Here is an 18,164-nt window from a genome sequence, read left to right on the forward strand (position 1 = left end):
ACAGGGATTCTGAAATGAGCAGTTTGTACATGAATTAGAATTGATTCCAACCTCTTCTTTTGGAGAAGAGCAGCTCTGGCTTACTATTAAACCTGGATGTTAAATAAAGATGGATTGTTTATTAGTAGATCATGTTGATCCAGGCTCATCATCTGATGGCAGAGATGCCTACTGAATAAGCTCCTTAGTTGAACCTTTGTGTGAGGATCTATCCGATGTATTAAGTACTTAACTTCAATCCTGGGCAAGGGAATTATGCCACGTGGCCTACTAATTTGGAGGTATAATACTCAGTTTTAGCTATGGCACAATAACATTCATTTGCTTTTAAATTACAAATTGACCAACTTATTATGAAATATACAGTACTACAGTGAAAAAACTCAGGCTATGTCCATCCAGTGCATTTGGAATATTCTTCCTGTCCATGCCCAAATATACAAATCGAATCTAATTCTTCTCACCTGATAACTCCCACAAATGCATTGAGCATCTGTGACAAAAAACAGCTCATAACTATAGCTTTCACAAAGGTATTTTTGTGATTCTTTGGGGGAGCTCTAGCTTGAGGCTCCTGTTCATTTTATTACACCAAAACCTTGTGAGAACCAGCTATGAAAATTGAGTTGTTCCATAAATTGAGTTGTGATGACATTTGATTCACAGAAAGAAGAAATTAATGGATCAGAATGTTTCTTTAGTGTTTAGAACCAGATAATGCCATGCTTTAAAAGGGTAGCCTACAAAGCTGGGGAATTCAGCATAAACATACCATGCTGCCTTCAGTTTCAGCTGCAGATTAGACATCTTTCTTGGCACACAAGACATTTTTAAACCTGTACTTGAATTATATTTGTAAGTTACACTCAAATGAAACTGAGTAACTGAACACGTTATTAACACCTCAAAGAGATAGTATCAAGGTCAAGAGAAGTGTGACTACCGCTTTATACTGCTTTGGTAAGGCAGCATTTGGAATATTGTGTACAGCTTCGTTCACCATGATACAAAGAAAGGTCTGAGACCCAGAAAGAGTGTGGAGAAAAGCAACAACGATGATTAGAGGACTGGAGGCTGAAACATGATGAACAATTGCAGGAACTGGCTATGCCTAGAATAATGAAGGACTAGGGGGGACATGACATCAGTCTTCTGATATTTGAGGGGCTGTCCCAGAGGAGAGGGCATCAACCTACTCTCCAAAGCATCTGAAACACAATAAGAAGCAATGGATAGAAATTTATTGAGGAGGGATCCAACAAAGAACTGAGAAAATTCCTGATGAGAACAATTATTCAGTGAAACGGTTTGCCTTCAGAAGTTGTAGGTACTCCCTCACTGGAGGTTTTTAAGAAGAGAGCCATTTATCCAGAATGGTATAGGACAGGGGTGTCAAACTGCCAGCCCATGGACCGGTTGCATTATGCGGAGCCTGCGCCCACCCCAGCTCTGGCAATGTGAAAAGTCATGATACATCATGACGCAGTGAGTTTGGCACCCGTGGTATAGGGGCTCTTGCTTGAACGGGGTTGGACTAGCGCACAGGTCGGCAACCTGCGGCTCCAGAGCTGCATGCAGCTCTTTGAGACTTCCCTTGTGGCTCCAGGCCTCCTCTGCCATTTGCAGAGAGAGACAGAGAGAGGCACTTGTGTGTTTGTGTAAAAGAGGGTGGACTCATTGTGTTCTCTGACAAGCTGAAAATCTTTTTGGGCGTGGCTCCTCCCTTTGCTGTGTCTCTGCAGGAAGCAGGAAGGGCAGGAGAGAGCTAGCTAGCCCAGCTATGCTGACTCAGGAATTCTGGGAATTGAAGTCCATGAGTCATAAAAGAGCTGAGGTTGCCTACCTCTGAGCTTGTTGGAGAACAGCTTGAAGCCAGCTTGCCAGGTGAGCAGAAGATGGAGAGAGAGAGGGGGGGGAGGAGAAAGAGAGAGGGAAGGAGAGAGGAAAGAGAGTAAGTGAGTGGGGGAAGAGGACTGGCAGACCAAGGGCAGAAAGAAAGAGGGAGAGGGAGGGAGAAACACAGAGACCCTTTTGATATCTAAAATGAAGATAACACTGCATATATCCTTTTTTACCTTTATGAGATGTGTATGTGTGTGTGTATACGTGTATATATATTGATTAGATATAAGACCAAAAACTCGACTCTTGGGTACGTTCATAATAAAGTCCAAAAACAAGTCGATCACCAAGAGAAATAATAAAAGAGTTTAATAACCGAGCTTTCGGTTATTAAACTCTTTGAGAGTTGACATGTTCTAGAAGCCAGATGCAGGCTACTAACATCTTATAAAAAGCGTATCCCCGAGCACCTACCTTTTAAAACCTGACGGGTCCAAGTGGCTCTTTGAGTGTTTTGGGTTGCCTACCCATGGACTAGCAAATCTCCAAGGTCCCTTCCAAGTCTGTTATTTTGTATAAACTTTGTCTTTAGTCTGTGCACACTAAGAATGGCAGCAATAAACTCTCCCTGCTAGATATTTAAGAATCGACATTATGTTTACAGGTTTGATTTCAGGAGTATTTTGGCAAAAACAAAGGAAAAATGCTTGAGAGGCTCCCATATCAACACCTGGAAATGCCTCTCAGTAATATATATAGTGCACAAGACACAGGAAAATCTGGGTTTATTGCAGATCTGCAAACATGATGTCATTTGAAACTACATGATGAACATCAAACCATCTGGCCTCACAAGTTAAATTCAACCACTTTGTAGCAATAGTTTCCATGAGTTCATGAGACATAAAATTTACCACAGCATAGGGAATGGCCAATTGTATCAACAGATATCTCAGTCTACTAAAGAAATACTCAAAACGGGTTGCTTTAAAAATACTTTAATTTTTAGAAAATACAGCATTCAAAACAGTATGCCGTGCCTCCCCCATAATTTCCAAATTTACATCATCATATAGCTCAGTCAGGAATGTGCATCTCCCAAACTCCAAACCTTGATTCTTATGGAAGTTTTGATAAGTTACTAGCATGAAAAAAGAAACAATCACTCCTAGCTTGCTTTTCATCTGCAGCAAGTTAAATGCAATGGACAATGAAAACTACTTGCAGTGTTAATCATGTAGTCAATTAGACATTATTTTAGTGTGCTAGAGATGTCAGTGTAAAACTACTGTCATTTCCATTGTGTCCAGGAATATAGTACTTAAGAGCTAATTAGCACGGTCTCGCTATAAACATACAATTCTTGAAAAATTATTTTGGGACTCCTATAAAACTTTATTTCTATAATGAGATGTTCTTGCAATCACTCAACATTTTGGAGTATTAGAGCTAATAAATGTTCTGATTAAGTATGCATCCTGGATATAAATAGCAAGATACATTCTGATCCAAGCTAACAAGTTCAGAGACTATTCCAGGATAGGGAGTCATTGCTACATTTTTGTGGAACTTTTTTGCTACTTGGCAAGTGTGTTGATGGTAAGTTTGTAAGAAAACAAAGTTCTGGAGTCTAGTTGAGTGTTAAGTCTCCCTATCCTGGAATAGTCCTGGAATTTGTTAGCTTGGATCAGAAAATAGGGTAGGTGGGGGGAGTCGGTATTGATAGAGTCGACAGATCTGTATGATTTGCACACTGCATAACTGAGTTTTTGTTGCTCTTCCAGTCAACAAATAAGAAAAAGGGTTCACCAGCCACAAACACAATATGAATATGGATAATGTGGCAGCAGCTACTAAGATCAGATGGACAGCTGAGAGGCAGCTCTTTGCAAGGCTGAGTGACTCTCAGTGTTGCACTGTGATGGGAAAAAAGGTGGGTTGTGAAGGGTCAGCTTGAGAAGCAGGCTGATCACCTTTTTTTACTTCACGGAAGTTCTCATTTACCACTGCTCGTGCATTTGAGAACACGGATTGATTCACTATTGTTACATGGTGATACCTGGCATTAATACCACAAAGGAATAATTTCAGACTAATTTGATGAAGTAAAAGATGTAAAACTAAAACGAAGGCAGTGCTTGCTTACTTTTCTGCCACATTTGCTTGGATCACATGGATTCATGCAAATAGTGAAAACAAGGAAAATGCCAACAGTGGTCATCCCAGGATGCTTAAATATACCTTAATATCTCATCATGAACCCAAGGATATGTGAGCTCAGGATCAGAGTAACTGCTGTTATCAGTTTTGGAATGGCAAATATTTGTTCTTCTGCATCAAAATATAATAGGGACCAAAAAAATTCTGCCTCTTATTGGTGGGGAGAATGCAATACATGGAACAAAACATACAGGACAAACTTAACCTAAAATATAAAGCTTGCCTAGGTGGGGGGAAAAGGCAAAATAATAACTCATATTAAAAGAGTGTAGCACTCTCAACAAAAACATAGAATGGAAGTAGCAAAGCTATCTCTGCATATATGATGCAGAAAATGCAGAGGTCCAAATCCAAATATTACAGAATATTATAATCTCTAGATTTAGTTGAACTGATTGAGATTTGGTCACAATAAAGTTTTTAAAGAAATCATTGTGCCAAAGATCAGCAACGTAGAGCCTTCAAAATGTCCAAAGAACCACCCATTTTTTTAAAAAAATAAAATCATAGCACTGACCAGTGTTATGCTGAAATTTTGTATTTCAGTTGCTGATCCCTGCATCGTGCCTACTTAAAGCAGAATCTTGCTGTCTGAACATGCTTTAGGACAAGCTTTGAATTTAATGATCGTCTTAGAATTATATATTAAATGCAAGATCTGTTTATTTCTAAACACTACAGAGACTGCAATTATAAAGACATCTGCTCCAATGACTCCCAATAAACTTAAGATGCAAAAGATGAACAGTTTAAAAAAAAATCAGGAAAAATTAACATTAAGACTTTTCCTCATCCACGAAAGGATGGCACATACCACCAGCTCCATCACAGACATTTTCATCTGGATACCTGTAGTGAGTAGGGGATTGGATCTGAATGTCTAAATGGCCTCATCCTGTTTTAAGAATCTGTGATTCTATTTTTTTCATGCAGAATATTCGGAATTTGGCAAAGCCCACCCTTTCTTTCTTGAATTGCAGATCAGTCCCATGGGGGAAAGAGTGAGCTAGAGCACATCCAGCTTGCTCTTATGCAAATGCTGCTCAACTCAAGGCCCCCAGACTAATACCCTACAGTTGGCTCTGTAAAACATGGCTTGTAATTTCAGAGGGAAGTGTTTGCTTGCGTGAGATATAAAAGCAGACCATGATTTTTCAGAAGCTCCCAATTGTGGCTTGAGCTTTTTGTGAGTGGGTCACTGTCTGCTTCTCGTTTAGACTTTCCAAGCTGATCATCAAGGCTCTTCCCAAACCCCTTGGTAGTTAAAATGCCCATCTATCATGTACATGGATAATAATTTCATGCCATGAGCTATCCTTTCCTTCCACCTGGTTCTCATGGATCTAAAACAATTAGTCTTGGCAGACAGTATTTAACACATGGAATGAACGGTCCTCTGGCCAAAGTACATTCTGTGAAAAACAGAGCTCATCAGTATTCAGTGACCAATGAAAGTGCTAATGTTCCTTTGGCTTGGCAAAGCTCTATCAGATCTATGACAAGGGGGTGCAATGGTTGGGCATCATGATCTAGGTAGGACAAGGGTAGGCAACCTTGGCTCTTTTATGACTTGTGGACTTCAAGGCATACAATTGAAGTCCACGAGTCATAAAAGAGCCAAGGTTGCCTACTCCTGATCTAGGATGAGGACAAACAGTTGAGTAAATATGAGAGGGCCAAGGACCCCCCCCCCAAAGAGAGAGAGAGAGAGAGAAAGAGAAAGAGAGAGAGAGAGAGAGAGATGATATGAAGGAATCTATTGTCTTAGTAATGCTGTATTAGGCTGCGAGCTAGCACATATGGAAAGCTTGGCCTGGGAAAACATATGAGAGCTACCCGTGAGATGATTCTTGCCATCTTGATGTAGTTAAATGGAAATGCTGCCAATAAGGTCAGAATAACAATTATGCTCCCAGTTCCTAACTGTCCATGTCCACTCCTAGGCTGTAATATCACACAATGAGTCATCAAGACACAAGGCAGGGAAGAAGGAAAGGCTGTGTAATTGGCTTTCTACAAATCAGAAAGGAAGCAGAACATCTTTTAAGAGAAATCCAACCCGTCATTGGATTTGTGATCGATACTTCTTCCACAAACAGTAAGGCCTAGAATGGGATTATTAGGACTCTTGAACAAAACAAGAGTTTTACTTTTTCAGTAGCTTGGGTTTCCCTACCTCTATTTTGGAGGAAATCTAATTTTTAACACTTCCCCCATCCCCTCAAACTCCACCCTGCTTCAAAAACAATCCCTGGAACATACCGCTCTTTGCCTAAACTAGTAGGCAACTGACCGCTACATCAAATACTAGAGAAACGGACTCCCTTGGCAAGGGGATGGCATTAACAGGATGGAGTGCCATTAAGTTATTGTTATCATACAAACGCTGCCTCTCCTTGATGGGGTCACAGCAGCCAAGATAGAAGTTTATAACTCTCTCAGAGGAGAGGCATACAAAGCTCTTTGAGTGGTGCAGGTTCCAAGTAAAACAGGCCACAAGATGAAGCAATAACAGGAGCATCTGCTGTAAGAAATATTTAAAAAAAAAAGACCAAAAAGCTCTAGGGTACCCCTTCCCCCTCGATTTATATCACCACGGAGCAAAAGGAAAGAAAAAAGAGCACGCCGTCTTCTTCCTCTCTGTCCCCCGATTCCAACCCTCCCACCCTGTTAATGAAACCGATGGACACGACTTTGAGAAAAGAAGTAGGAAAAAGGCTTTGGAGTTCAGTGGACAGGCTCAAATGCAGAGAAGTGGATTTCCTTGGAGCTGCAATGCTGGAGATTGGGAGACATTCACAGCTCTTTGCTGACCCGTCCGCCGGGTTTAACTGTCTTCTCCATTCTCGCCTGGTCCTTTGATAAGTCGCTTCTGTCCCCTTTTGCCCACAGGACCCTTTGGCTTGGCAAAAGCCTGCTTGAAGGCATGCTGCTTGGGATGGACCTCATCGTACAGGAACTCGGCGGTCAACTCCGCTCCATCATCAATTTCAATCTGATACACAAAAGAAAGGAAAAGTAGGCTTAGATCTGGCCACTGAGAACCTGAAACCCAACCAAGATTGGGATTTTCTTCTCAGTAATGGAATTCCATTAAATAATAATAGTAATAATAATAATAATAATAATAATAATAATAATAATAATAATAATAAGTAGTAGTAGTAGTAGTAGTAGTAGTAGTAGTAGTAGTAGTAGTAGTAGTCATAGAAAATGATAAAGTTAAACTGCTCAGGGAGTTCAGAATTCAAACAGACAAGCACCTGCAACGTAACACCCCGGACTTAACAATTGTCGATAAGAAAGACAAAAAAGTCTGGATAGTGGACATGGCAGTGCCTGGAGACAGCAGAATAGACGAGAATGAACTGGAGAAGATAACAAAATACAAAGACCTACAAATAGAAATAGAAAGACTGTGGCAAAAACAAGCAAGGATAGTACCAATAGTGATAGGCTCCTTGGGTGCAATCCCAAAACCACTGGAGCAACACTTGAACACCATTGGCATTGACAACTTCGCCATTAGTCAATTGCAAAAGGTGGCCTTACTAGGAACTGCTTCCATCCTGCGACAATATCTGCAATAACATCAAACATCTACATCTGCCTATCCCAGGTCCTGGATAAGGACTCGATAGGTAGACAAAATGCCAAATCCAGTCTGAACATCTGGCTGACTGTGCGATGATCCATAATAATAATGATGATGATGATGTTGGAAGGGACCTTGGAGGTCATCTAGTCCAACCCCCTGCTCAGGCAGGAAATACCATTTCAGGCAAATGGCTGTCCAGTTTCTTCTTAAAAACTTCCAGTGTTGGAGCAATCACCGCTGCTGCAGGCAGGTTGTTCCACTGGTTAATTGTTCTAATTCTCAGAAAAATTTCTCCCTAATTCTAGGTTGCGTCTCTCTTTGGTTAGTTTCCATCCGCTGCTTCTTGTCCTGCCTGTTAGGACAACCCTAACCTTTTCTCTTCCCCCATAGCTTTCCAGCTTCCACTCCGGTCCACTCCACTACTTCACAGGGCCATTTCTAAACTTGTTTTGGTTTTATTTTCTGGACATGAACATTTCTTTTTCTCATTAGAGATGAGTTCATTAAAGTCTTTTCTTACTTTTCATGTTGTCCATGCTGTTGGCGTGCCTGTTTTCTGTCTCTAGCATGTCCTTCCAACAATCCACCTGGTGGCTTCTGAGTAATTTTCTCATAATCAATCTTCAGATCCCCACATCACCCTCTTTCATACTGTTTGAAACTCTAAAAGTCTAGCTAGCTGGAAGAGAATTTGTTTTTCTTCAAGATGCTTATGAATCCAGAGGGAAAAGACTTACCTTCTTTGCAATTTCTAGGCAGAAATCTTGCTCTATGGAGTCAAGCAATCGGCTCTTGCAGCTGGAATACAGCATACGCTCTTTGATGCTACATTTGTAACCAGGCATGGAGTAGATAAACACTAGGAGAAAGAGAAAAAAAAGATCAGGTATTCTTGGGCCCCTGTAAAATTAATTCCTATGTTGAAATAATGACCATGTGTATGCCGTAATAGCATGCGATAAAACAAATAAACACAGTTGTATTTGTATACTGTTCATATATTGCATAGATGAAATGATACCAATTCTTATTATATCTAAAATATATTGCCCATGAATTGGGCATTGATTTTAGAAACAAATATTTTCATTAAAACTTTTCCTATGTGCTGGGCTGTGAATCCAAGTCTCTCTTTTGTTTTAGGACTGGCATGAAGTTGTTTAGATGTCTATGGAGAATCTCAGTCATCCAGGTCATGGGTGCCTCAATGGTGCTTTTTTCAAAAGGCAACTGGATTATGTTTTTTCCTTGAGGAAGAAGACATTTTGAAATGATTACTTCCCCAAAGGAAAAAAAAAAAACCATAGTCCAGTTGTCTTTTGAAGAAAAAAAAAGCACCTTTGAGATGAAGTTCTTTAGTTCTTTAGTTTTGCACTGCATTTCTGGGCTGTGTGTAGAAAGTTTTTACTCCTTCTTTTGAGTTTTTCTAGAGCAGGGCAGAAGAGATCACTCTTAGGTAGAGAGGCACCAGAATGGGGGTGCCAGGAGATTCACCTATTGTAATCACTGATGGTGCTTGGAAAAGGAATCCACCAGAGAGGTTTTAAACTCTCTCCCCAGATGGCAACACCATTCTAGAGGATAACGAAAATACCCACTCCATGTCCGAAGAGCAGAGTGAAACCTTTCCTCAGCTATAGATGTGGTCACAGCTTACCTACTGACTCCAGATAATCTCCCTCATGAGAGTGTTTATACAGAAAGAAGTGGTAGCGAGCAGAATCCTGAGGAATTCTTCTAGGCAGATCAACAATTTCTGTAGCCTTTGTGTGGACCAGCTCTATGGTCTCCTGTTCCAGGTTCAGCTTCTGTTGAAACAAAGGCAAGAGAAAACCAAAATAACAATGAAGTGGAAACTCTAACAGTGCAATGTGTGCAAGCAGAGCATGCACAGAAATGAGCAAAACTTGGGACAATTAAACTGAAAGCCCCCCCCCCCCCCAAGAAACCCTTACCAGCTGGATGTAATTGATTTTCCTCTGCTTTAGTAGCTGAATGGCCTGTTGTGCATCTGGCTGCAAAGGGAAGGCCAGGCCTTGGAGAGTCTGGTGTTTGCTTTCTACGCTGATTTCGGTTTTGACCTGGCAACAGGGGACAAAAAACAGACTGAAGTGAAACCTTGCATGTATTTATTTTCCACTTTTGTCCATCAAAGGAAGTTAACCCAAGAAAAGTAGAGAGGTAAAAGAAAGATGGTAATGTAACAGACAAACCATGCTACTAGCATCCAGAAATATAGAAATCCTTTCAGGAAAAAGCCATTGTAATGCTCTTCCTTTCCTTAGCCTTCCCTGTAGGACTACACACAGTTTAAAGCAGGGGTGTCAAACTCAATTTCATTGAGGGCCGCATCAGCATTGTGGTTGCCCTCGGGGGGCTGGGCGGGTGCGTGCAGCCTACTGGGTGGGCGCAAATGGAGTGGGTGTGGCCTACTGGGTGGGCATGGCCAGTTCTACATCATTCGCATCAAGGGGACCTGTGGGGGCCTGAACAGGAGTGGGACAGATCTGAGGGTCTCTGGCAGAAGGGGGTGGGACCGGGGCAAGCGCCAAGGCATGGTCCATTTCTTCATTCCTCACAAAGGGTGACACCTCCCCAGTATGCACCCAGGGGGCGGGGCCGACACAGCAGGGGCTGGTTCCTCGCTGTTTCCAGACAGCCTTGTGGAGCTAAGACTGAATGCGTTTCAGCATAGATGGCCACCACAAAATTGTACATTGGCTCCCAGCTGGCCTGGGCCAGGGCCAAGGCAGCGGGGGCCATTCCCTTACTGTTTCCAGGATGGCTTCGTGGGCCACATGAAACCACTTCGCGGGCCGCATCCGGCCCCCGGGCCTTGTGTTTGACATGTCTGGTTTAAAGGTCCTCTCCCTCCCTCCCTCCCTCTCTCTCTCTCTCTCTCTCTCTCTCTCTCTCTGTGTATGTGTGTGTTTGTGCGCAGATTACAAAAATCTGTAAAAGAGAGGGGTGGGATGGACTGAGATGGATATTGAGAACCCTCCAGTCAAGTCCAAATAGAACTAAGTTTATTGTGTTGAATGGGACCATTTCTCAGATAAGTGTGTTTATGACAGCAGCCTTAGGAAGAAGGGGGAATACATGAAGGCAGGAAATAGCCAGAATGAGTGAGGCTGGTGGCTGGATGCAAAGAGGAAGGTCTCTTGTGCATTATTAGTTGGGAAGAAAAAAGGAAATCCATCAAGTGTAGTTTGCATGACTTGCAGAAATTCCATTCTCTACTCAACTGTTAAAGCCACCCTGCCCTCTTTTGTCTCTGCCCAAGCAAGAATGAACAGAAAAGCTGGACAGGAGATGCAATACACACCGACAGGCATTTACACAGATGTAAATCCCAGAGTTAAATGGGATTACATCCACATTTACATGCCTCTGATTGTATTGTGTACAGAATTTCCTGGGCAAACGACTTATCCTTTGACCACCCACATTGTCCATGGAAGTTTCTCAGATTTCTAAAAAGGCACTTTTATATGTTAGACAGCCCTTTCTAGACCAATGCAATGTGATGCCTAATACAGAAGAAAGTCTCATATTTTGGAAGTGAACAGAAGATCCAAGATATGAATGACTAGCTTTATAAACATTTTGCAGTTGATACTGGCCACTACAAAGAGGGGAAAAAATCTTTTTCTTTCGAATGGCAGCTTGTAAGGAAAGTAGGAAATAATTTTTTCATTATACACTTCAGTAATGATTAACCAATTTTATAAGCTAAAGAGGTTAATGCTGAATAAGATACATACTTTTTAAAAGCTACCTCTTTGGGTCACTTCTGGCAAGAATCAGTTCATTAGGTGAGAAAGAATGACATTTTTAAAAGCAACATCAACATAATTTTTTCTTCTTAAAATAATTAACAGTACAAAAGCAGCTTTATAGATGCCACACAGAATCAACAGAGGGAAAATCATTAGATTTTAGTTTCATGCTTCATAGAGGAGAAAAACTAGGTCACATGCTTCATTGAGTATCAAACAAAATCTCACTTGTAAAATAGAACTGCTAGATCTACTTTTCATCAAGTGCTGGAAGTGACCCTTTCAGATATATGAAAAATTTGCATTTTTTATTTCTAGTCTCTAGGATAGTCTAGTCTCTTATTTTTAGTCTCAGTTATCCCCAGTAATTTTTATTTTATTTACAGATTTTATTTACTGAAGCATTTAGACTGGATTGGTTTTTTTTTTTTTTTTTGCCTCCTTCATAAAATTAGACTTCCACCCAGATATAGTCTGGATGAATTTATATGGAAGAGCGTATGATTGATACAACTATATCAAAATGATATATACATTAAATTGTATTATTTATTGTAGATGAAGCTAAAGAAAAAGTGTAGATAAATTTGTACCCAATTATAAACTTCTTTATTTTTAAAAGGTGATACTATGTTCATATATTATTAAATATATAATTTGACCTCTACAGAATAGCACAAGCTATTCACAAAGCTACAAGTGGAAGCCCTGGGCGTCAAATTTTGAGTGTCTGTGCTTTCAGCAATCATGATAGTGAGGTGACCTGGTAGATACCAATTATCCTGACTGAGTTTGTGAATCTTTGAAAAAACAACAACAGAAAACAAGAGGTAAGAGCTCTCACAAGGGAAAAAAAAAAGAAATTATAAATTTTTTTTTACCAAAAGTTCTATATTGATATAATGCTTTTTGACCATTTCAAGCACTATTTATAGTTCTGAAAGAGCGGTAAGTGATTAAACTGGAAGACGTCACTGAATAACCTCAGTTGCTACCTTTGACCAAAGGACAGGGAAGACTTTTATGGTCATAGTTTGCAATAGGTGAATGAATGGTTATCTCAGACAGTAAAGCTCAAATGAGTCACAATAGTTCTAGGATGTTTCTAACCAAGATAACTAAGCACCAGGATGGTGAAATTTAATGCAAATTGAGTGTAAAGTTCAGAAGTCTGACCTTTTCTTAGCTAGAACACAGTGCGAGTTGAACATTATGGAGGCAATCTATAAATATTATGTTGAAAAGTCAGTCAGTTGAACATTATGGAGGCGATCTATACATTTTATGTTGAAAAGTGGCCTGCTCTCTTTCCTTCTAAATTCACCGGGCTGAATTCCTGTCTGTGTTGAGTCTTCCCCATAACAAATTGGGGGATGAGCTAGTTTACCACTTGGGGCTCTGGAGAGGAGTTTGATTGACATGGCCTAATCAATGTAATTTTCTTTAGTAACCACATGAGAGTGGATTGACAATGCATTTTTCCAGGCTGTTTTTTAAACTTGACCGTTTAACCTTCAGATGTGGTCTGCCCTGGAACTCTCCCATTTAAGTACTAGTTAGGCATGACCCTGCTTAGCTTTGTTTGAAACTGTATTCCCACCTGAACCTTATGGTACAAGACAGAGATATTTCTTTTGCCATTCTAAACAAAAATATAAAATCTTGGATTGATCATAAAGGAGTGCAATTAAATGCAAGAGAACTCTAAAAATTAGAATGTGGGAGGCACGTGAAGCAACAGAAATCTGGTAGCAAATCTAAATCTTTTGCGTTTGATGTACCTGTATTTTTCTTCATTTTTTAAACAACATTAACAGGATCACAATATGTGGGGAGGATTCGTATCACAGGCTTTGCCCACGTTACAATCATAATGAAAAATTCCCAGCACCCTGCTCTTCATGCCTGCCATTATAAACCTCTCTCATCAGAACAGTATTTTCATTGGGAGGGAAGAAGATAATGTCAACCCTTTATATTTTGTGGTCTGAACCCTAATATTAAAGAAAAAAAATGAGATGCAATCGGCCATCCAATCTTGTTTTGGCTCTAATTTCTAATCAGTGCAATCTTTTTCATAGCTTTTGTTTATCAAGCATCCATAATCAGATGGGGATTGTAATAATACAAGTGGAAGCTAAAAGGGATGCAAATCCAGACTCACCTCCTTGAACCAAAATTCAGAGAAATGGAGCCCTTCCTAACATCACGTACAGACATATTTATTACACCGTGTAACTAACCAGGATCTCCCAAGAGGCTTACTAAATTTATCAGTGTGAGATAGAAATTACTATATGTTTTAATTATTTAAATTTTGACAAATTCTCTAAGATTCTTCAAATTAAAAAAAAAAGCTTTCCGATATATTTATTGAAATAAACTGAATTTTTGCATTCTTGTAGCAACCCAAATTAAATATGCTAGTAAATTAACTAGTAATATATGTTTGCCAAATTTATCAGCATAATAAAAAGAATGGAATTGTTTGGAAGAAATTCAAGGCAAATTTTTTTTTTTGAATAACAGTAACAATCTTGTCTGAGTTTCAAAGCTAAACTTGATCAGACAAGAATAGTTCTTAGATGGGAGATTGCAAAGGAATTCCACGTCTGTAGGTAAGTCCAGGAAGTTAGAAAATATTAAATGAAGGTAAAGGCAAACCATCTGTATATTATTGCCAGGAAAAGTTCATGGGTGTATCTGCAAACTCAATGGACAACTTAACACTGAGCTTCTCAAGGCTTCTTTTACCTTTTACAAAAAAAAAAAAAAAAAGCCATAAAAAAGAACCATTTATCATTGAAGATTTTTAAAAACCACCATGTATGTGAAGTTTACTCTAAAATAAATGCAGGGAATCCATTTTTTTTCATTAGAAATTCATATTGTCCTTTAAGTAATTTAACCTTTATACCATATTTCCTCTCAAAGCAGTTTAGAGGGGAAAAAAGTTTGCAAACATAAAACCATAAAGGAATGATGGATTAGGCTTAAGAACCCAGTGTAGTAGTTAGGCTAAAAACTGGGAGACCATAAGTTCTAGTCCTTCCTTAGGCACAGAGGCAGCTAGGTGACCTTGGGCCAGACACTTTCTCTCAGCCCTAAGGAGGAGGCAATGGCAAACTACTTCTTAAATTTTGCCAAGAAAGCTACAGGGATTTGTCCAGGCAGACACCAGGAGTCCAGAAGGACTTGAAGACATCCCGTCCTCAAAAAAAAAAAAAAAAAAAAGGTTTATGGGGACATGAAGCCACATCAATTCTTTCAATAACAGAATACTGAAGAAACAAGAGTGACGTAAAGTTTCTTAGTACTTTACGGCTCTTGTATATTTCTATCTTTTAAGGAATGCTAGAACTACCTATAGTCAGTTCTTGGGATAAAGGATTCAAATCCATTCATAATATTTAATAGATACTATACTATACTATACTATTAGATATACTATAATAGCTCAAGAAATTCAAGACTTGGATTTACATATACTTTATTTTGAATTCAGCCACCCGAGAAACATGTCTATGAAGGCTCCTTGGCTAATCTTTAGCTGCACTGAGTCAGACATTGGACTTTGATCTATGATTCTAGATCTAAAATGGGAAAGTTTGTGAACTGGGTTAACAGAAAGTGAACCCTGGAATATCGTGGAGCAAATATATAAAGGAGAATGCGATGAAACGAATAATCAAGAGAAAGAGCTCTGCAAAACGAAACAGAAGACAGAATGCAGGCAACATGGCCTACCTCCTCAGGATGAGGGTATTCTACCACAGATGGGCAGCAGCAGCAGCCCAAAACCATCTGTCAGTAGGAGGTAAGGAAATGACATCGTATTATAACAGAAACAAAAGAAATGTTGCCCAACTTTCATCTATCCTGGGATGTACTAATACTCAACAACAATCCTTAATAGAGGACAACTGGTCTGAAACCTTGGTTGTAGGTTATCATTCAATAAACCACACAGCTTGTTTAGCAGAGTATCCATCTGTCTGCAATGACTTCTAAACATTCAGCTTTACCTGGACTTAACTGTGATGGCTTTTAAAGTCAATGCTGCAATATGTACAACTATAATTGGACCAAGCACATGTAACTGCTGAAAAAATGTTTCTCTCTCTCAGCAGGCTTTTTCTTTATATAGACCACCTTACTAGTCAAATGCTGGAAAAATAGTATCATCAAATACTTTTCATTTGGAAAAGTACCTTGAGACAAGTGCTGCATGCCACTTTGATTACTGTATATCACTATAGTACACAGATCTACATTTACAGGTTCTACAGATGACCACTACTTGAAATCTTCCTGCAATCCACACATATATTCTTATAGTGCTTCTGCTCAGGGGAAGGCAAAAACAGACACCACAGGGCTGAAATCTGAATGATTTGCACTACCTCAGCAAAAACACATGATTCCTAATTGACCAACAATGAAGGCACTGGAAATCCTTTGTTGTAGTTGCACTCCCATCATCACAGGACTCAATATCAACAGCTAAAATGCTTTCCTCCTTTAAATACTATTGTTGCTGAAGTCTTTCAAAGCCTCAGATAGAAAGTTTTATATTATGCCAGTCCAGATGTCTCTGGGCATGAATAACTGAGCAAAGGTCTAGCTAATGTGGCCATATAGTAGTGATAAAAACCACTCTTGACCTCCGTATCACTTGAAGGTCGGCAATTAGCCTTGAAACTAGTAGGATTCCCAAACTATATCCTTAGAATTTTTTTTAAAAAACCCTGGCACTTTCAGTTAAGATCATTTATAAGCTTATATCAAGAATACTTCATTTCCCCATGCATTCTGCCTCTATCTTATTTTGCTTAGTTTGATCAATCTCACATACACTGAAGCAGCTTTCAAACATTATTTCAGGAGCTCCCAAACTTTTTTCTGGATGAGCTGAGCCAATCCAGCAGTGTACAAATCAAGGGGTGATTAATCCCATTCTTTTAGACAAAACATGTGTATATATATATATATATATATATATATATATATATATATATATATATATATATATATATATATATATATTCGAAAAATTAGAATATCGTGCAAAAGTTCATTTATTTCAGTAATGCAACTTAAAAGGTGAAACTAATCTATGAGATAGATTCATTACATGCAAAGCAAGATAGTTCAAGCCGTGATTTGTCATAATTGTGATGATTATGGCTTACAACTCATGAAAACCCCAAATCCACAATCTCAGAAAATTAGAATATTACATGCAATCAATAAAACAAGGATTGTACATAGAACAATATCGGACCTCTGAAAAGTATAAGCATGCATATGTACTCAGTACTTGGTTTGGGCCCCTTTTGTAGCAATTACTGCCTCAATGCGGCGTGGCTTGGAAGCTATCAGCCTGTGGCACTGCTAAGGTGTTATGGAAGACCAGGATGCTTCAAATAGTGGCCTTCAGCTCTTCTGCATTGTTCGGTCTCATGTCTCTCATCTTTCTCTTGGCAGTGCCCCATAGATTCTCAGGTCAGGCGAGTTTGCTGGCCAATCAAGCACAGGAACCCTTTGCAGGTGTTATGACTTAATTAGCTGATTAGAGTGGGACACTTTGAGCCTAGAATATTGAACCTTTATACAATATTTTAATTTTCTGAGATTGTGGATTTGGGGTTTTCATGAGCTGTAAGCCATAATCATCTCAATTATGACATATCACAGCTTGAACTATCTTGCTTTGCATGTAATGAGTCTATCTCATATATTAGTTTCACCTTTTAAGTTGCATTACTGAAATAAATGAACTTTTGCACGATATTCTAATTTTTCGAGTTTCACCTATATATAGTGCTTACAAACTCATTCAACATTTATTGACAGAGGCATCTATAAATTGTCAGAATTACCAGCTTCACTGGTAGAGAAAGGAAGGAACTTTTTTTTAAAGCAAATGCTTTCAAGGTTAGAGGGTAGAAGGTTTAGGATCAACTCATGCAAGAAAAGAAGCTCCAGGCAAGAGCTGTCATTCTGAGAAGAAATGAGTAACATCAAGCCTACCATCTCAGTGTAGGACTCCTGGGAATCTGAATCCTGGGGGCAGGTGAAGAGAAGACACAAGAGTTCAAAAGCGATGAAGAATTATTTAATAAAATAATTTCTCCCGAATCAAGCGGCAGGCAATAGATCGTGTTATGCACGAAAAAGCTGTCTACTGGGATTTAATACTTACTGTATATTATCTACCGTGCCGTTTATTCCTCTCAAAATACATACAAGTAACTTTGTAGGAAGCCCCCTTCATCCCTGCCAGAGAGCTGCGACTGAAAATCCTTAGAGCAGAGGTCCCCAACCTTTTTGGCACTAGGGACCGGTTTTGTCAACGCTGCTAACATCGGATGTTCTTGCTTTGACAACATATGGAGATGCAGCCATTTTCCTTCTTATGTTTTACTCTTAGAATTAGAGTTAGAATTAGATGATAGTGGGGAGGGGAGGAATGTGCAGGGCAGTTTAGTTAGACATAACAATATTGTAACTACTGTGAGAATCAAGGTTTTTTGAAATAAGAGATGATAAGAACTGGAGGGAAAGCCTGATTTCAAACTAATTGGAGAATGTAATTTCTGACTGTTAATTAGAGGAGGGAATTGTGCTTTGATACTATGTGTTTTGACAGGTTTCATGGAAGACAATTTTTCCATGGGGGGGGGGGGAGATTTCTCCTGCAGACTTGTCGCATTCCTGGAGAT

General features: G+C 39.4%; 1 protein-coding gene across 1 annotated transcript in view; it reads right to left on the minus strand.

Moving 5' to 3' along the window:
- Nucleotides 1–2,824: 2,824 nt before the first annotated feature.
- Nucleotides 2,825–18,164, minus strand: part of TWF2 (twinfilin actin binding protein 2) — a 68,946-nt gene continuing 53,606 nt past the window's right edge. The window contains exons 6-9 of the mRNA XM_039342587.1: nucleotides 9,616–9,741; nucleotides 9,318–9,468; nucleotides 8,398–8,519; nucleotides 2,825–7,057 (exon numbers count right to left, since the gene is read on the minus strand). Coding sequence (XP_039198521.1) covers nucleotides 6,890–7,057; nucleotides 8,398–8,519; nucleotides 9,318–9,468; nucleotides 9,616–9,741 — 567 coding nt within the window. The 3' untranslated portion in view covers nucleotides 2,825–6,889. The remainder of the gene's footprint in view (nucleotides 7,058–8,397; nucleotides 8,520–9,317; nucleotides 9,469–9,615; nucleotides 9,742–18,164) is intronic.

The sequence above is a fragment of the Crotalus tigris genome, unplaced genomic scaffold, assembly GCF_016545835.1.
Source record: "Crotalus tigris isolate CLP2741 ecotype Arizona unplaced genomic scaffold, ASM1654583v1 scf7180000017800.2534000, whole genome shotgun sequence".
Lineage (NCBI taxonomy): Eukaryota > Metazoa > Chordata > Lepidosauria > Squamata > Viperidae > Crotalus > Crotalus tigris.